Here is a 21408-nt window from a genome sequence, read left to right on the forward strand (position 1 = left end):
GAAAATGAAATAGGGTAATGGATGCTGCTAGCCACTCTAAATAAAGCTGTGTGGTGACCATTGGGAAGCGCACACCTCCTAGAGAAAAAAGCAAATGTGAAAACTATGAGACAAAAGTAAGCCTGGAGCATGCAAGAGAGCATTTTAAAAAGATAACTGGTACACAGTGAGGAGAGTGTGCAGATGAAGTCAGAGAGACAGACAAGGGCAAGATATGTAGGGCCCTATTAACCATCATGAGGAGTTGGGTTTATAAAACAAAAGTTTCATTACAATACATTGAGAAGACTCAGAATGACAATAAAAGAGTGACCCTATTTGTGCTTTAAAAATGTCACTCAAGGGAGAGGGCTCAAGACGGCAGTGTAAGAAGACCTTAGACTCATCTCCTACCATGGATGCAGCAAGTCTGCAACTAAATATGAAATAATTCCCTCAGAAAAGGATCTGAAAACTAGATGAATAGAGCCTCCACTTGTTCCATGACAAGTATAGTCATGGGAATGGTGTGTAAAAAAGATAAAGCTTTGGAATGTATTCAAACTTAAGTTATTACCAACTTCAAACAAGATAGTGCTTACATACAGTGTTATATGTGAACCTCCCAGTAATCACAAGGAAAAAACTTATAGTAAAAAGAGGAAAAAAAAAAGAGAATCTAAACATAACATTAAAGAAAATCACCAAACACAAGATAAGAGAGAAAGAGAATAAGAAAAGAACAGAAAAGAACTACAAAAATAGCCACAAAACAACTAACAAAATGATGACAATATATACTGGTCAATAATTTCTTTAAACATAAATGGGCTAAATTCACCAATCAAAAGACATGGAGTGACTAAATGGGTTAAAAAGCATGATCTGTTTGTATGTTGCCTACAAGATACTCACTTCAGAAGAAAGAACACACACAGGCTGCAAATGAAGAGATGGAAAAAGAAGTTCCATGAAAATGGAATAAAAAGAAAGCTAGAATAGCTATATTCATAACAGACAAAGCAAACTTTAAAACACTGTAATAAAAGACAAAGGGCATTAAATAATGATAAAGGGGTCAATCCAGCAAGAAGATAAAACATTTACAAATGTATATGCACCCAATACAGAAGCACCAAGATTCACAGAGTAAATGTTCAACATTCAGAAAACAAAGATCATGGCATCTGGTCCCATCACTTCATGGCAAATAGATGGAGAAACAGTGGAAACAGTGGCAGACTTTATTTCTGGGGGCTCCAAAATCACTGCAGATGGTGACAGCAGCCATGAAATAAAAGACGCTTACTCCTTGGAAGAAAAGTTATAACCAACCTAGACAGCATATTAAAAAGCAGAGACATTACTTTACCAATAAAGGTCCATCTAGTCAAGGCTATGGTTTTTCCAGTAGTCATGTATGGACGTGAGAGTTGGACTATAAACAAAGCTGAGCGCCGAAGGATTGATGCTTTTGAACTATGGTGTTGGAGAAGACTCTTGAGAGTCCCTTGGATTGCAAGGAGATCCAACCAGTCCATCCTGAAGGAGATCAGTCCTGGGTGTTCATTGGAGGGACTGATGCTAAAGCTGAAACTCCAACACTTTGGCCACCTGATGTGAAGAGCTGACTCATTTAAAAAGACTCTGATGCTGGGAAAGATTGAAGGTGGGAGGGGAAGGGGATGACAGAAGATGAAATGGTTTGATGGCATCACCGACTCGATGGACATGAGTTTGAGTAAACTCCAGGAGTTGATGATGGACAGGGAGGCCTGGCATGCTGCAGTCCATGGGGTCACAAAGAGTCAGACATGACTGAATGACTGAAGTGAAAGGGAGAAATTGAAAGAGATACAGTAATAGCAGGAGACTTAACACCCCACTTATATCAATGGATTGATTATCCAAAAAGAAAATTAATAAGGATGTATCAGACTTTGATATGTTAGACCAGATGACCTTCCAGATTTACATAGAACATTCCATCAAAAAGCAGTAGATACACATTCTTCTCAAGGGCACGTGGAAGGTTCTCCAAGACAGTTCACATGTTAGGTCAGTAAACAAGTCTCAATAAATTTAAGAGGATTAAAATCCTATCAAACATCTTCTCCAAAGACAATTATATGAAACTAAAATTTGGTCACAAGAAAAAAATTGGAAAAACTACAAAAACTGGAGATTAAGCAACATGTTACTGAACAACAAATAAGTCTTTAAAGAAACCAAAGAAGAAATAAAAATTTATAGAGATGAATGAAAATAGAAATTTTTCATACCAAAGTTTATGGAATGCAGCAAAACTGGTCACAAGCGGGACATTCATAGCAATACAGGTCAACCTCAATAAACAAGAAAAGTCCTAAATAAGGAAGCTAACTTTCCACCCAAAGGAACTAGAAAAAGCATAACAAATGAAGCTAAATATTAGTAAAAGAAAGGAAATAATGAAGACCCAGACATAAATAAATAAAGACTAAAAAATAGAAAAGATCAATAAAACAAAAAGCTAGCTCTTTGAAAAGATAATATCAATAAAACTTCAGCTAAAAAAAAAAAAAAACTTCAGCTAGACTAATAAAAAAGAGACTCAAATATATAAAATCAGAAGTGAAAGAGGAAAAATAGCAATGACATCATAGGAAAACAAAGGATCATAAGAAGCTGTTACAAACAATTATTTTCCAAAAAGTTGGACAAACTGGAATAAAAGGATAAACTCCTAGAAACATAATTTTTCAAGATTGAATTATTAAGAAATAGAAGATCTGAATAGACAAATTACTAGTGAGGAAATTAAAACAGTAATCAAAATTCTCCCAACAAGCAAAAGCCCAGGACCAGGTAATTTTAATGGCAAATTCTACAAAAACATTCAAAGAATATTTAAGAACTATCTTTATTAAATTCTTCAGAAAAAACAAAAAACAACTGAAGAAGAAGGAACCTGCCAAAAGCATTCTACAAAGCTAATACTTCCCTGGTACCAAAACCAGACAAGGACACCATGAAAAAAGAAAATAACTGGCCAATATCTTGATGAACATAGATGCAAAATCCTCAACAAATATTAGCAAAATACATCTGATATGCATTAAAAGGATCACACACCACAGTGAAATGTAATTTATTCCAGGGATTCAAGGATGGTTCAATATCTGCAAATCAATCAATGTGATATATAACATTAACAAAATGAAGGATAAACAATCACACATGATCATCTCAATATATAAAGAAAAAAGCACCTGACAAAATTTAACAACCACTTATGATAACAACGCAACAAAGAGGTCAAGAACAAGACAAAAATGCCCACACTTGCCGTTTTCATTCAACATGATGTTGGAAGTCCTAGTCATAGGAATTGGGCAAGAAAAAGAAATGAAAGCACCCAAATCAGAAAGGAAAAAGCAAAACTGTCATGATTTGCAGATGACAAGATACCATATTAAGAAAACTCTGGAGTCCACCAAAAAATTATTATAACCAGTAAATTAATTCAGTGAAGTCACAGGATACAAAATCAATGTTCAGATATGTATAGCATTTCTACACACTAATAATGATCAGAAAAATAAACTAATAAAACAATCCCATTTTCAATTATACCAAAAAAATAAAATACCCAGGAATAAATTTAACCAAAAGTGAAAAGACCAGCACACAGAGAACTAAGACAATGATGAGAACTTGAAAAAAAAAAAAAAACACACAAATAAGTGGAAAGATATTCCATATTCATGAACTGGAAGAATTAATCTTGTTAAAATGTCCATAGTACCCAAAGTAGTCTATAAATTCAGTGTAAACTCTATCAAAATTCCAATGGCATATTTCATAGACCTAGAATAAATAATCCCAAGATTTGTATGGTACCATTAAAGAACCCGAATAGCCAAAACTATCATGAGATAAAAGAGCAAAGTTGGAGACATCTCACTCCCTGATTTCACACTGTACTAAAAAACTACAGTAATCAAAACAGTTTGGCATGGGCACAAAAACAGACACACAGATCAAGAGACAGAAGTGAGAACTCAGAAATAAACGCATACACACAGACAATTAATATACAATATATAATATACAGTATACAGACAATTAACTTATAACAAAGGAGCAAAGAACATACAGTGGAGAAGAACAATCTCTTCAACACAACAAATGGTGCTGGGAAAACTGGACAGCCATATGCAAAAGAATGAAACTAGAAAACTATCTCATGCCACCTGCAAAAATTAACTCAGAATGGATTAAAAATTTGAATGTAACACCTGAAACCATAAAATTCTTAGATGGAAACATAGGCAATAATCTCCCTGACATTAGTTTTAAAAATGTTTTTGTAGATCTGAATCCAAAGGCAAGGGAAACAAAGGCAAAAATAAATAAATAAGACTTCATGAAACTAAAAAGCTCCTTTACAGTGAAGGAAACTGTCATCAAAATAAAAATTCAACCTATGAGTAAAAGAAGATATTTACAAATCATATATCTGATAAGGGGTTAATATCCAAAATATATAAAGAACTCATACAACTCAACAATAGAAAACCAAACAACCAGATTAAAAATGTATGAAAAATCTGAATAAACATTTTTTCCCCAAGACATATAGATGGCCAACAAGCACATGAAAATATGTTCAACATCACTAATTATTAGGGAAATGCAAATCAAAACCATGTAAGATATCACCTCACACCTGTTAGAATGGCTATTATTGAAAGGCAAGAAATAACAAATGTTGGCAATGATATTGAACAAGAGACTCTTAACACCGGTGGTGAGGATAAACTGGTACAGCCGCCATGTAAAAAAGTATGGAGACTCCTCAAAAAATTAAGAATAGAAGTACCATATGACCCCATTTGTCTACTTCTGGGTATTTATACCAGAACATAAAAACACTAATTCAAAAGGATATATGCATCCATATGTTCAATGGACCATTTCTAGGGAAGACTTTTAGGCACAGAGAGAGTGTGTCTTCTAATTATTATCTCCCAGCAATGAACAGGTATCTGGGATTCAGTGTCAGGCTGCCTATTTCAGGACAAGGGGAGTCTGGTCACTGTAATCCTCTCTCCCTTCCAACCCAGCTTTGGGAACTCAAAGAACACCTAGTCCACCCTCTGTCCCTGGCCTCCCCTCCTCAAGAATCCTGCTCATACATTGCATTCCATGCTCAGTGGTCATGACTGTCCACTGGGAAGCAACATTCATGGCTTTTCCATGAATGATCCTGTTATCTACTTGGTAAAGCTCTGTTCCCACCACCCCCATGCCACAACACTGCACTGGGTTTATGGCAGCCAAGAGTGGACAAGAGACTTGTATGATATTGTATGATATCACTTCTCTGCAATTTTAAAACAATACAAATGAATACACATGCAAAACAGAAACAAACTCAAGATTTAGAGGCTTCACTGGTGGCTCACTGATAAAGAACCTGACTGCCAGCTCAGGAGATGTGGGTTCGATCCCTGGGTCAGGACAATCCCATGGAGGAGGAAATGGCAACCCACTCCAGTATTCTTGCCTGGAGAATTCCATGGACAGAAGAGCCTGGCAGGCTATAGTCTATGGAGTTGCAAAGAGTCAAATGTGACTTAGCAACTACACACATGTTCAATGCAGCATTATTTACAGTAGACAAGATGTGTTGACAACCCAAGTGTCCATCAATAGATGAATGGCTAAGAAGATGTGATATGTGATATATATACATATATTTTGTTGGAATATTATTTAATGGAATTGAGTATTATTCAATGGAATATTATTCAGCCATTAAAAACAATGAAATCTTTCCATTTGTGACAATATGGATGGACCTTGAAGATACTATGGTAACAGAAATAAGTCAGACAAAAGACAAATACCATGTGATTTCACTCATCTGTAGAATCTAAAAAACAAAACAAACAAACAAAACAGAAACCAACTCATAGATACAGAGATCAGATTAGTGGTTACCAGAGAGAAAGGGGGTCAGGGTGAGCAAAATGAGTGAAGAGGGTCAACTGTATGGTGACAGATGGTAACTAGGCTGGTGGGATGATTACTCTTTAGTGTACACAGATGTGAAATTACAATATAATACAGCTGAAACTTATTAAAAAAAAACTATTTTGAAAAAATTCACTCAGGCTGATGCATGAAGAAAGGCCAGAAGATCACAAGAGTGGGAGAGGGAGACAGGATGGAAGGCTGTGGCAGTCATCCAGGAACAAGCAATTGTGGCAAACTTTCTCTGCAAAGAGCCAAATGATAAATATTTCCAGCGCTGCAGGCCATACAGACTTTGCTGCAACTACTCCATATGCCCTTGAGTGCAAAAGTAGCCACACACAATATGTAAATAGGCATGATTCTATTCTAATAAAACTTTATTTATGGACATTGACATGTGAATTTCATATAAAGCTCATGTGTCACAAAATGTTATCCTTCTTTTGTTTTTTCCCAAACCACTTAAAAATGTTAAAACTATTCTTAGCCTACAGACTACATAAGCTGAACTTGGCCCAAGGGCCATAGTTTGTGGACAGACAGGTTTGAAGTTTACAAGGATACAGAACTCACATGATGTCTGACTGGGTGCACATGGCAAGGAAGGAAAAGAAAAGAATGGAGGAATCTGCTGGGTTTTGACCTGAGCTGCTGCCTTAGAGTCCTGGGGAGATGAATTCACACCCCCTTTAATGTTCTTCACTGTGCCATAAATCTAACCACCTGGCACTGAGGTTTAAGATCTCACGGCCAACTTCCCCAGCCTTGCCTCTGACCACCATCCTTCACACGCCCTGCCTTCCAATCAAGAATGTTTCCAGTTTGCAGGCTCTTGCTCACACACCTACAAGGCCCTTCCTCTTCTTTCCTCTGTGTCCAAATCCCATGCATCCATCATAGGCTGTGACACCTGTCCTACCGACTCCTCCAGCTCTCCTAAGAGGAAGGACCAGGGTGCCGCCCCTCTACATGTACCACTCCCATTGCCTTGCTCAGCCTCTGTTTGCATTTTAGGTGCTAATATTCACATCTCAGGTCTCTGATCTAAGTATAAGAACCAAAGGGATAGATCTGTATTTCATTGATATTATTATATCCTCCCATGGCCAGCCCCTTTCAGAACTTCCTGGATTTCTTACGTTCTGTAGGCACTGAAATTTTTATTAGGATATTTAAGGAGACAAGTGTGAAGATGTGGAAACAAGAATTATACATATTCCTGAACGAGATGCTGGGCTGGATGAATCACAGGCTGGAATCAAGATTGCCAGGAGAAATATCAATAACTTTAGGTATGCAGATGATACCACCTTAATGGCAGAAAGTGAAGAAGAACTAAAGAGCCTCTTGATGAAGGTGAAAGTGGAGAGTAAAAAAGCTGGCTTAAAATGCAACATTCAGAAAACTAAGATTATGGCATCTGGTCCCATCACTTTATGGCAAGCAGATGTGGAAAAAATTGGAAACAGTAAAAGATTTTATTATCTTGGGCTCCAAAATCACTGCAGATGGTGACTGTAGCCATAAAATTAAAACATGCTTGCTCCTTGAAAGAAAAGCTCTAGACAGCATATTAAAAAGCAGAGACATCACTTTGCTGACAAAGGTCCATATAGTCAAAGCTATGGTTTTTCCAGTAGTCATGTGCAAATGTGAGAGTGGGACCATAAAGAAGGCTGAGTGCTGAAGAAGTGATGCTTTCAAACTGTGGTGCTCGAGAAGACTCTTGAGAGTCCCTTGGATGGCAAGGTGATCAAACCAGTCAATCCTAAAGGAAATCAATACTGAATATTCACTGGAAGTATGGATGCTGGAGCTGAAGTTCCAATATTTTGGCCACCTGATGTAAACAGCCAACTCATTGGAAAAGACCCTAATTCTGGGAAAGATTGAGGGCATGAGGAGTAGGGAGTGACAGAGGATGAGATGGTTGGATGGTATCATTGACTCAATGGACATAGTTTGAGCAGACTCCACAAGATAGTGAAGGACAGTGAAGTCTGACATGCTGCAGTCCACGGGATCACAAAGAGTCAGACATGACTGAGCAACTGAAAAACAACAACTGAATGAGAAATTTGGTTTCTTGACAGTCTAGTAATAATCTTTTAAAGGACAATTTTTTTTTTTTTGAGAAACTTAAAGTTTTTGAAAGTTACCATACCATGTTTTATTCTCACTAACAATATCTAGGGGCTTCCCAGGTGGCATTAGTAGTAAAGAACCTGTCTGCAGGAGACCCAAGAGTTGCAGGTTCCATCCCTGAGCCAGGAAGATCTTCTGGAGGAGGGCATGGCAGCCCACTCCAGTATTCTTGCTTGGAGAATTCCATGGACAGAGGAGCCTGGCAGTCCATGTGGTCACAGAGTCGGATATGACTGAGCAACTTAACAGGCACACACGCATGCCCGCAGTAATAGCTAAGGCTTTCTATTTTTCCACAACCTTGCCAACATTTGTTTGTATCTGTCTTTTGTTTTGTTTTTGGCTTCCAAGTGACATGTGGTATCTTAGTTCTCAGACCAGGGATGGAACTCATGTCCCCTGTTGGGTGCAGGGTCTTAACCACTGGACAGCCAAAGAAGTCCCTGAAGGACAGAAATTTAAAACAGGAATCATCAGCAATAAGTCAGAGGCTATACAGCACCTTTATGTGTGTGTTAGTTGTTCAGTCATGTCTGACTCTTTGTGACCCCATGGAATTCTCCAGGCAAGAATGCTGGAATGTGTTGCCATTCCCTTCTCCAGAGGACTTTCCCAACTCAGGGACTGAACCTGGGTCTTCTGCATTGCAGGCAGATTCTTTACCATCTGAGCCACCAGGGAGACCACAGCACTTTTATAAAGTCTCTTAAATCTTTCTATTAGTTCCTCTACCCTTCAACACCATATTTACATCTGAATAAAAGTGTTTTGTTGAATGACTGGCATTGAAGGTCCCTCAGGCATTCAAGCAATCAAAATGCTCAAAACCAGTTTAGGAAACAAGTAAGCATCTCACTCACCGAGAGGTGTTCCCGACCCGTGTCAACAACACCTGTGGGAAGAGTTCCATTGCTTTTGTTCGTGGTGTCCCCAATGTCATTTGCAGCGGTCCCGTAATCTTAAATTGGAGAAAGAGGAAAAAGAAGGAAGCATGAAGTTGTCTTTAGGCTGCAATCCAACATGAGCCACAGTAGAATCCAGAACAATGCAGGACAAATCACAAGCTTCCAAACCACTGACAGTGTGGCTGGGGAGAAACATGACGCCCCCTACCTTGGTTTAAATTCTCTGTAAGACTGAGTGATGTCAAAATCGTATTCAACTCAGATCTTTACATCACTGCTTTGTTGGTCAAATTCCAAACCAGGTTTAGGATTTTTCTCTGCACATGAAGGTTTTATATTATATAATATTGTATATAATATCAATATATTCCTTTTTTGATAAAGTATTTAATGAAAATACAAAAAAATCGGCCATACAAGAGTCATAGATTTATAGGCCTAGAAGAGTCTTCGGAAATTGAGTCTAACCACCAGTTTTACAGCTGAAGAATGAAATCTCAGAGATGTTACTAGTAATTACTAGTTTTAAGGTCAATTGGCAAGAAGGCAACAGAGTCCAGAAATCAGACTTGAAATCAGCAGCACTGATTTCCGGACATCTTACTTATTCACTTAAAATAGAATGTGGACTCAGCACTGAGAGCGACTTGAGTCCACATTTGAACTTTTTAAAAGAGTTCTGAATTGCCAATATTTCAGTTGCAGAATTAACGTATAGGGAACTTCACCAACACAACACTTAGAATTGTGAGGCTATGTTCTCATAGTTCTCAAATGTAGCTGCTCCTCTGGATCAATTTTAGCCTACATGGATCAGGATAGAAATAAATGATTTTTCTGTGGGGAGCATCTTTATTATTATATATAAAAGTCATAAAAAGTTTTTAGTAAACTTATTGCAGACAATTTTTTTTTATAAATGGTTTGTATTTTTATTCTAAATAGACATGGTGCCTTCAATTTTGATCCTGAACAACCAACCTCATTAAGCCAGCCCCAGCTAATCTTCCCTTGGTAGAAATATCATGCTGGCCTCAAGGCAACCAATTTAAATTATATTCTTATTAGCAGAGTGTTCCTTTGAATGTGAATGAAAATTAACAGAAACAGCATTTATTTTCTATCTGTGGCTGTTTCATTCTTAACTGCAAAACTATATTCTTATCATTTTCATTTTGAAAATATTAGAACTTATTAATATTTCAAACACTAGGAGATATCATTTATTTGCTTATTTTCCCTCTTCATATTATATCCAGCTACTCATACAAAATTAAATCATTAAAGTATCTACAGTTTAATATAACAACATTTTAGGCCAAATATCCAAAGTGTGATCTGAGTCCAATGGAAAGACTTAATTTGAGAGACTTAAAATTATTGGAAAGGAGTTCAAAACATAATTTTAAAATGGAAAAATCACAATACAATTTCTCTGTGATACAATTTGACGTACACTTTCTTTAAACCATATCAGAACAAATAAATATAAAAATACACAAATGACATCCACAAAATCACCCAAATCACAACAGCCTGGAGGATATATGGCTTAACATGCATAAAGCAAGAAAAGACAATTTAATTCCCTAGATAAAATTAGCTCAAGTTAAATATACACACATAAACACAGAGAGAATCATTTTATATTTAAAAATGCAAATTATTTTTACATTAAAAATATAAATATACACATTTGTCAAGGTGTGCATCAGAATTAAAGAATAGACTATTTTATAAAATAATTATATAAATGCAACATTTTGATCAATGTAACTTTTTATCAATTTTAAATTTCAAGCCAAGTCTTGAAATTGAGCCTGCCATTTCCCCAAAAGAAGCCTCCTGGTCATGAAGGTGGTTTCAAAACTATTAACAATGGATTCTCATACCTAGTAAAATGACCCTGGAATTCAATTAAAATAGCAAAGGAAAGATGAGATATTTGGTAAGCTAATACAGTGGACAGTTTGGTTCTCTCCTTCCACATTCCAAAAGTAAAAGGGTTAGTTCCTCAGTTGTGTCTGACTTTTTACAACCCCATGAACTGAAGCCCTCCAGGCTCCCTGTCCATGGAATTCTCCAGGCAAGAATACTGGAGTGGGTATCCATTCCCTTCTCCAGGAGATCCTCCCAACCCAGGGATCGAACCCAGGTCTCCTGCCTTGCAGGCAGATTCTTTACCATTTAAGAGAGACCCATTTTATTCAAGGGAATTTATTCCTCTATTAAAGTTGATCTAAACTCCAGGGGTGGATCTATTTTACCAAGGGTTAATCCAGCCCTCAATACTGGAGGCAAAAAATGAACCATGACCAATTGAGTCCTGGGTCAGAAACAGGGAGGGTTTGATGGAGGTCTCTGGGAAAGTTCTCCTTCTTCTGGAACAATTTCAGAAGTTCCTCCCTTTCTCCCATCAATGTGAATGACTCATTTTAAGACCATAAGAGAAACAGCCTTCAGTGAAGCCAGCACAATGGGCAGGAGGGTGCAGAGATGGAAAAACACAAACAAACCTGGATCCCTGATGATACGGTTGAGCTGCTGGTTTCACCAACCTTAAAACATGCCTTGCCTTTGAGGTTCCTGTCTCTGAGCCAGGCTTTTTCATTTACGTAAGAAACATAATTTTGAATTGGGTTTACCGTCATAGCCAGAAACTGATACACCTCCCTTTTCTTGGTAGTCAAGGCTTTTAAACAGGTAATTAGTTCCCAATTATGGAAACAAAATGTCTGTTACAGCGGAATGGATTTACTACTTCCAAGAACAAGCATGAGAGAGAAAACACTATTTACAGGCATTGTAAATATCAAGGGAAAACAGCCATCAATACCAAATGATTTTTGAAGTATTATTTTGGCCTAAGTCATGCTTGAAGTGTATATTTAATTGAGCTTAAAGTTCTTCTTTCAGTTGATTTATTACATTTTAGACAAATATTTTGAAAAAATACAAAATACAGACCACATGATAGCTACCTTCATAAATTACATCAGGATAATTTGGGTTTGCACCTAAAAAGCAAAACAAAACAAAGATATCTTGTTAAGTATGAATTCAAAGTTAAAAAATTACTAACTAAACCCACTAAAATTGGCTAAATACATATTGAAGGTTTTAAATTGAACAGGTTATTTTATAGGTAAATAAAATCTGAAATTCTAGGTTTGCTTCATGCTAACCTTGTTGCTCTTCCCAAGCCCACAACCCCTGTCTCTATTCCAGAAAGGAAAAGAAAAGGGCAAACAGAAATTAAAAATCACTTAAATGAGAAAAAATTCAACCATCAATGAACTATGACCACTTTTTTTTTGCTGTTTTCTATTAAACATTTGATCAATTTAATTGTAATTTTGGTATTTTCATTCCAGAAAAAGATAATTTCTGATTCACTTTGATTATTCTCTGATGACTCAGGGTTTACTTTCAAACTTTGTTTTGGCAGGTCCATTTGTATTCAAAAACACATTATTAACCAGACTGGATGATAAAACCTAAAGTACAATTTTTCTCTCCACTTTGTCTTGAGGGATATTTCCAAGACAAAATAACCCTTTTATTACCCTAATATAACACAGAAAAATAAATGTACTTTCTCTACTGAGGTTACAAAAAATGTTATGTCAAGAAGGAAATTCAAGAGTATGCCATTTTTTTTTTTTTGATATGTCTTTATTGATGGTCAGGATATTCTGTTTTAAAATAGTCCTAAGAAAATTTGCAAAAAAATTTTTTTACCTTTTTAAAATCACTGTTAACAAGAACAGGTGACAAAAAAATTTTGCTACTTATTCTTCAATCAAAACTATTGAAACTATAGTATCTATATGAAGGCCTGCTTGGAATTAAAATCAAAATTTGATGTAACATTTAAGTGATTACAAAATGAATTTCCAAAGTCACTTTCTATGCTTTTAGTCTTTCCTCGCTGTGTGAAAAATAAAATTTGTAAACTATAAAATTTACTTTATTCTCATTTGATTTCTGAACTCTTAGCAGAAAAATACTTAAAATGAGTGAACTTTGAGCCTATTTTCTGTTTTTATAGCTCTTAGTAAATAATCAAGATTAATCTAAATGAAGAACCAAATAAAAGTGATCCTAATATTCAAATCAGAATTTCAATACAGTTCACCTAGAAGATACCTATTTTAGCAGGAGAAAAAATAAGTAGATTGCTGTGCACTTTGATTCAGGGATATTACATACTGCTGTGCTTTGTACAACTCTAGGGGGCACCATTAAGACTGTCATCAATGTTAATAGAATCACCTGAAATTGTGACATGCGCAACCTGTACAGACACTTCTGATGACCCTATGTCAATTCATGCAAAGTCATCATTCCAGTCATTCTCAACTATATTTTGAGTTTTATAATCCCAAACATCATTTTGAAATAGCTTTGAGTTATAAAATATCAATAGACATTGTCAGAATTATTTGTAGCTGATACAACATTCCTGAGAAGACTCTTGAAAGTGACCCTGCAGGTTGAAGGGGAATTCAGTGAATAAAACGAGGGAATGTCTCAGTGGAAGCTCTGGGAATGTCGTTAACAGGACATCTGCCCATCCTCTGAAGTCCTTTCTCTTTGCAACATCCTTGGACCTAATGACATCCCCCCAAAGTTAGGATTTTCCACAACTGCTGAAGAAAAGGTTTTATATTCCCAAGAGAGAAAGTCATTCTTTGCACTGCTCAGTAATGTTACTTTTTTTTTTCTTTTGCTTTTAATTTATTTTAATTGGAGGCTAATTACAATATTGTAGTGGTTTTTGCCATACATTCACATGAATCAGCCATGGGTGTACATGTGTTCCCTATCCTGAACCCCCCTCCCACCTCCTTCCCCATCCCATCCCTCAGAAGATCCCATTCTGATCCAGTCCCACTGATCTCTCAACATACAGTCTGAATCTGCAAGGCATCTGCCCACTAGAGTCTGGCTCCTCACTTCTAGACCTCACTCTAGGTCTCCAAGGCCCAGAATCTTCTCACCATGGCCCTGCACAAATTTCCTAGGACTGGTCAGCCCCTTCCCTACAACAGGGGGCCATGCCACCAGTATGAGCACCCTCTGACACAAGACCCAGGGAGGGGTGAGGAGTGAGTGTGAGCCAGGACAGGTGGGCTGAGGTGTCCACGTGCACACCCATCCCCTTCATACAGCTCTCACCATATCACCGGAAACCCAGGGCAGGGGCCATGACTGGGGACCAGCTCTACTGAAACCACTGTGCTCCAGCTTGGAACTCCAAGAGTCTGAGAATCCGACCTGCAAACCAGGCTTCCAGGTCATTATAAATATATATTTGCCAAGGTAACAGAATGGACTAAGTCGCTTCAGTCATGTCCGACTCTTTGTGACCCCATGGACTGTAGCCCTCCAGGTTCCTCTGTCCATGGGATTCTCCAGGTGAGAATACTGGAGTGGGTTGCCATGTCCTCTCCAGGGGACATTCCCAACCCAGGGATCGAACCCACATTTAGTATGTTGCAGGAGGATTCTTTACCACTAGTACCACCTGGGAAGCCCAAAGTAGGAGAACAGAACTTATTTTTTTTAATTTAACAAGTCATTAAATTGATTTATATTTCTTAAGTATTTCAATTGAAGTATGTGGACCCTCATTTGTACTAGATTAAACAACCATCTAAGATGGCCTGAGGCCAAGGAGTTTAAGTTTTAAACCCGGGACAGTTCTGAACAAATTCGTGCAGTTTGTCCAGGATGGGGGCCTTTCCTAGACATAGGAAGTGATAAAACTGGGATGAGTCGGTCACTCTGATTTCTTCTCATACCCTCAACAACCCCACATGCAGCCACCACCTGATTCCATCAGAAAGTAAAGAGGCTCTATGGATTCAGAGCCAGATTTATCTAAACTACGCATGAACAAACTTCACCGAATATGACTGATATACAGGTATATTCAGGCTCATCACAGAAAGGGAACACCCAAACTCATTATTCACACAAAGCCCTAGGAAGATCCAAAATGTTGAATCAATTCAATATAGCAAATGGATACAGAAAAATGGGATTTGGGGGGGATCAAAAGGAAATAGATTAACTCAGAACCTGGAAAACAGGTCCTTTTACAGACTTTTGATTCATATCGGTGCATGGCTTTTCTACCAAGTTCACCATCAAAACCATGAAGTCAGGTCTACACATTCTGAAAAGCACTATACTTTCCTTGTTTCATTGTCCCAGATGCATGAGAAGTATTGTCATTTGTCAGGAATAGCCAAATTTAGCACAAGATTATGAAACTCACAGAAAGACAGTGTGGGAGGAGCAATTTTTTTTTCCTCCCTACCATACTGTACTATGTCTGATGAGGACCTGCTCATCAAAAGAAAGAAATGTCTCTTCCTGTACAAAGGTTTAGAAGGCCTGCTACACGGAAGGATGCACGGACCCAGACTTTACAAAATGCTAGGGTCACATTACTCTATTGACCCCAGCTTAACAAGCATATTATTTTGCTTCTGGCAACTTCTGAGTCAAGCTAAGCTTCAATGATGTTTACATGCTAATAGCACAGTAGCTATTAGCATCATATAAAATGCAGAAACAGGGAAAAAAATCACCATTTCCTTTTCAGAATTTTGGCAATGGTCAAAATTCGAAGATAACTGCCATTTTAAAGTCTAATTTCTCACTGGTTCCTTTTATTTAGCTTGAATTCATTCACTATGTAGCATTATGTGCTAAAGGTAGGAACCACTGTTGGAGATAATCAGTATTAAAAAGTGAGTGAGAAAACATAAACACAGGCTAGGAGGGGGAAAAGTCAATGAAAAGAGAATGAATGAAAGACAAATGCACTTGAGTAATGCACTTGTCCTGGAAATTTGAGAAGGGTTATGGGGCGACTGAACTGAACTGAACTGATGGTTCTTCAAACCAGGGTCTCCTGCATTGCAGGCAGATTCTTTACCATCTGAGCTATAGGGAAGTCCCCGAGAGAAAGAGAGAGAGAGAGAGAGAGAGAGAGAGAGAGAGAGAGAGAGAGAGTTATGGTTTCTTGAGAGATTCCCCAGTGGCTCAGTGGTAAAGAACCCGCCTGCCAAAGCATGAGATGCAGGAGATGTGGGTTTGACACCTAGGTCAGGAAGATTCCCTGAAGGAGGAAATGGCATCCCACTCCAGTTTTCTTGCAGGGAAAATCCCATGGACAGGGGAGCCTGGAGGGTTATAGTCCATGGGGTTGCAAAGAGTTTGACATGACTGAGAACAGCATGGCATGATTTCTTGAAGACTATCCTAGTAGCTCTCATCAACTAAGAAATCTCAGACAGAAGCAACAGAGGTGGCCTCAAGCTCTAACGCTTTGTGTTGGGAATCTCCAGAATAAAATATGGACTTCCTGGGACTCCCTTAACACACTGGCATTCCAAAGGAGCAGCAGACTGTTCTCTACCTCCACGGCTCACTCAAGTGTAAAAGCTACAACTCTTTCCCAACCAAAACAAGATGAGTGCCCATGTCTGTCTGTCTGATGTTCAAGGACTATCTTCTGAAGAGTCTGTTGAGTACCTCAGGTGCTACACTCACTAGTACCTTGTTGCTGACCTAAGGCCTGTGATCAGAAATTATGGGAAGAGAGTTAACAGGTCCAGAGTGCAGCCTGAAAAACCCCAAGTGAAAAAGAACCATGAAGATTGTATTACAGCCACACATACACTCCTGACAAGGCTCTGTGTTCAACGTGCCACGCCTGCACCTCCAAAAGATGGACCCTGAGGACACTTAAGCTTCTAAACATGGATGACAGAATCACTTTCCCCACAACGATATCCAACCAATGTCATCCACCATTCTCTTAAATCCATGCTGAATGGCTTAATGTGAGGGCCTATTTATTTCTATCTTCTAGACTCATTTATAGCTCATGAGTAAATCTTATGACTTTGTATAAACCTTCATAAGTAAATCTTGATGATTTTTTAACTGCAAAACACTACAGTAAAAGGAAAAACACATTTGCAGGATTAAAAAAATTGGGGGAAGATAGGTAGCCTGACCAGAGGGTTCACTTTCCACTCTGCTCTAGAGATAAAAATAATAGCGGAGGCCAGAAGACACATCTGTTTCTTTCCTTTAGGCTTTTCCTCTCTAACGCTTTAAAAAAAATTTTTTTAAGACTTTCCTTTCAATTCTTTTTGCAGACTCTCTTTAGTGTGATTTTTAAAAATATTTCAAAGGATTCCATATGATAAAAGAATAGCAAAAGATTTGTTCTTTTCAAATAAACTGTCCTTTGCTTTGTCAACAGTGTTTTCTAACTCAGGGCAGACCACCTTTTGATTTCCAGAGCCTTCTCCCCATCCCTCTCAGAATGGCAGGTGGAACTCAGGGACCAAAAACATCGGTGGTTCAGGCGTCTGGGTCCTTTTCTGGCTGAATCTCTGCAGTGCCTGCAGCACCGAGAGCCTCTTCCCTTTTTCTACAACAAAGGAGTCTTCCACCCGACAGAAGAGGATAATAGCATTGGCTTGGCAACTCCTCAAGAGCTTCAGGAGGCGTAATTAATTAACATTAGTCCTCTTGAGACAAAAAGAGCTATTTAAGTATAAATCTTAATTATCATGATTATTATGAGTCTATAGCCGAACCATACCCTTCTCTGTTTTTGAGGCAGAAAAGCAGGCAAAACTTTTCTGCCGTTCACTCCCAGAACAAGACCTGGGTCCTGACAAATGGCCTTAAGAACAAGTAGTGGGGGTGGGTTGTGGGGCTTTATATTTTCTGAATGTGTAACATTTGGAGAAATTTCCTCACACTACATTCTTTGGCCTAAGTACACCAAGTCTAAATCTGCCAGTTCGAGGGCAATTCTAAGTGCTGTAGAGAGCGCTAGTTCATCCAGACGTCATGAATCTTTGGATAAAATGGCACAAATGAAAAGCTGTGGGGAAAACTCTTCCAATATTTATAGTTTGCTTCTGACGCACATTTTGCTTAGGAGACAACTGCTCCCGAATGAGGCAGCATAAGTCACTAACTCCCACTGCTTGTGTGAATGAGCATTCTTGAGCTGTGACATTCTTCCTGAATGAGTGGGCCATAAAGGCACTCTTTATGTACCGCCTAAAGAACGGAAAGCTTTAAAATCTGGGTATTTTATCATCTAGCACTCTGGTTAGGTTTGTTCCAAGCCTAAAACATTCATCATTTGGGTCATGATTTCGACAAGAGAATCTACTCTTAAACAATCGATGTGTTCATGTTTACAATAATACCTGACCTTGAATATTCTTGGAACCTGTACCTTCTAATCAGAAGATGCTAGCAAAAGCTCCAGGTTTCTTCCACATGGCCCTCACAAGCAATCTCTCTGCTGTGAATTTCTGCTTAGAATTCTGCTTAAAAAGTTACCCTCTCCACTTCTAATCTCCACTCAGTCTCCACACACATTCATGTTCATGAAGCAACTTTTCTATATGTGGGACTGAATTCCAATGACAGCCACATAATGGATCAATTTCATCTTCAGTCAGTCAGTCAGTTCAGTCACTCAGTCGTGTCCGACTCTGAGACTCCATGAATCGCAGCACGCCAGACCTCCCTGTCCATCACTAACTCCCGGAGTTTACTCAAACTCATGTCCATCAAGTCGGTGATGCCAGCCAACCATCTCATCCTCTGTCGTCCCCTTCTCCTCCTGCCCCCAATCCCTCCCAGCATCAGGGTCTTTTCCAATTTCATCTTAGACAAGTCTTATTTTTGACCCATAAGCTAAATAGGATACAGAAGAATCTTTGGAGAATCTGCAGATAACCCCTTGCTTTCTATGTGTGTGCTTGCACCACCATCTCTACTTATTCCCTCTCCGAAGCCTTCTTAAGTCATCATGTTATTGTTGTTGCTTAGTCACTAAGTTATGCCCGACTTTTTTGACCCCATGGACTGTAGCCCACCAGAATCCTCTGTCCACGGGATTCCCCAGGCAAGAATACTGGAGTGGGTTGCCATTTCCTACTTCAGGGAATCTTCTCGAGCCAGTTATCAGACCCGAGCCTCCTGCATCTGCTGCATAGGCAGGCAGTTTCTTTACCACTGAGCCATCCCAGAAGTCCCGAGCCATCCTGCTTTTAGCTAAACCCAATCAGAGTGCTTCTCTGTGCACCAACTACTCCATATTTTTATCATTATTCCTGGTTAATGCCCTTAGAGAGTCAGCGAGGTAAGATCAATGGATGCCTGAATAGTCTTTCCAGTGTTCACACTGCCCCCGCCCCAACCCTCACCAGATTTTGCAGGGAAAAAGTGATTAAACTGCCTTCACTACTCAAGTGTGATCCATGGATTTGCAGCACCACCTGGGAGCTCACTCATTAGAAATGCAGATTCTCAGGCCCTTCTCCAGATCATGGAATCAGAATCCGCATTTAACAGGATCCCCAGGAGATCTCATCACTCATTAAAGGTTGAGAAATCCTGATTTGCAATTCCTTGGCAAGTGTGACCAAAGTCAAAAGACCCCAGTGTTCAAAAAGGATAGTACTTTTTCAGTGGAACAGAGTAAACCTGAAAATAGCGTACCTAAATATTGAGGGGGCTGGATAACGACTGCAAAAATGTTAGGGGTAAGGACAAGAGATGTGTTTTGCCTCTAGAGGCATATCTCTGGGTCCCACTGCAAATGGGAAGGGGGAAGGGAGAGAGCTTAGACACCTGAGGCAGCTTATATTCACCCACCCTCTCTCGGAACCTAACACTGACTCAGTTTTCTGCTAAAAAGGCCAATTCTAGAAAAGCTCATGTAGTCAAGTGACAGAGTCCGGGGGTCCTCTTCTCTGGGCAAGCCCAAGCCCCCAGATAAGTGAGGACAAAGCCAAAGCTGAGATGAAGCAGCTCTGGGCAGCAAGTGTCTTCCTAAGGCCGGAGAGCGTAAGCACTAGGGAGGTGAGGATGGGCATACCGTCATCATGTTCTTGCCCTTCCCCCAGGAGCAGACAGCACTGAGCTCCTCCCTGTGTGAGGTGAGGGGCCCTGAGGCCACTCCCAGACTTATTCCTCTTCACAGGCACCTTTAAGTAAGTGTTAGAACCTGACATTTTACAGAGAAGGAAAGCTAGATTCAGAGGTGGTAAGAAAATTGCTCAAAGCCACAGAGGTTATGAAAGACACAACTCTTAGGCGAATCAGAGCCTAGTCTCAAACCCTTCCCACTGTGGCAAAGATTCCCTTTGAATAACGGGGAGAGTGGGATAACAATGATTAAAATTCCAAGCTCACACACCAGATCTGAGTGAGTCATGTAGATCAACACAAGAGACAGGAGTTTATTTCACTGAAAATAAAAAGTAGAATGTTTGAGGTTCTACCTACTCCACTTAGTTTTTCTGTTCAAGGTGTCTACAAAAAGAGAACATTCAAAGGAGTGCTTACTTCTTTATTGCCTGCAATTTCCGCATATCTTCGGCTGAATAGGGTTCCTTCCTTTCATGAGTAGGTCCTGCCTAATAGCAGGATAGGGACATCCCGGGGAATTAGAAGCCAAGAAAGACAACCACAAAGAGAAGCAGGAGACAGTAATGAAAGCCCAAGTGTTTCTTCATCTTTTATCATTTTGTGGGTAGTTGAAGTGTTTTCTATTATTGGGAAAAAGGACTGTGTTTCATCACCATCCAGTAGGTAGCCCAGCATTTTCTGTTTCTCAAACCTCCAGAAAGTGAAAGTGAAATCCTTCAGTCATGTCCGACTCTTTGCGACCCCGTGGACTGTAGCCCACCAGGCTCCACCACCCATGGGATTCTCCAGGCAAGAATACTGGAGCAGGTTGCCATTTCCTTCTCCAGGGAATCTTCCCGACCCAGGGATCGAACCCAGGTCTCCTGCACTGCAGGCAGACGCTTTAACCTCTGAGCCACCAGGGAAGCCCTCCAGAGAGACCTGACAAATTATTCAAAATCCTAGAATTCCAGTACGACAGGATGTTAAGCAAGACTCTTTCTGCCTTAGTAACCGACACCAAAGTGAGCACCAAAGGCGGAATTCACAAAAGCAATGACTGAATCCATGTCCTTTGAAATATCTGATTCATGAAGAGATTTTCAAAGGTCCCAGAGAGGAGAGAAAAAGGAAGGACTTACAAAGAAGTTTCTTTGGGGAGAAGTGTCACCATCATCACCACCCCACCATGGGGCTTCCAGAGCTGCGCTTGAGAATGTGACCTGTCTTCTCTGCAGGCGAAAGGCTCAAGGACCAGCGGCTGACTCTGCCAGAGATGGCTCAGGCCACGTGTGGTGGTGGGATGCAGCTGACATCTGGGTCCCACCTGTGCACCCAGAATTGTCAGGACAAGGGATCGTGAGGGCTCCCCTGGACCAGATGG

The 21408-nt window shown here is 39.3% G+C and overlaps 1 protein-coding gene across 3 annotated transcripts in view; it reads right to left on the reverse strand.

Moving 5' to 3' along the window:
• Window positions 1-21408, reverse strand: part of NTRK2 (neurotrophic receptor tyrosine kinase 2) — a 382689-nt gene that overhangs the window by 287336 nt on the left and 73945 nt on the right. For all 3 annotated transcript variants that reach the window (XM_061163735.1, XM_061163736.1, XM_061163737.1), the window contains exons 10-11: window positions 12035-12070; window positions 9009-9106 (exon numbers count right to left, since the gene is read on the reverse strand). In XM_061163735.1, coding sequence (XP_061019718.1) covers window positions 9009-9106; window positions 12035-12070 — 134 coding nt within the window. The remainder of the gene's footprint in view (window positions 1-9008; window positions 9107-12034; window positions 12071-21408) is intronic.

This window comes from Dama dama, chromosome 16, assembly GCF_033118175.1.
Source record: "Dama dama isolate Ldn47 chromosome 16, ASM3311817v1, whole genome shotgun sequence".
Classification (NCBI taxonomy): domain Eukaryota; kingdom Metazoa; phylum Chordata; class Mammalia; order Artiodactyla; family Cervidae; genus Dama; species Dama dama.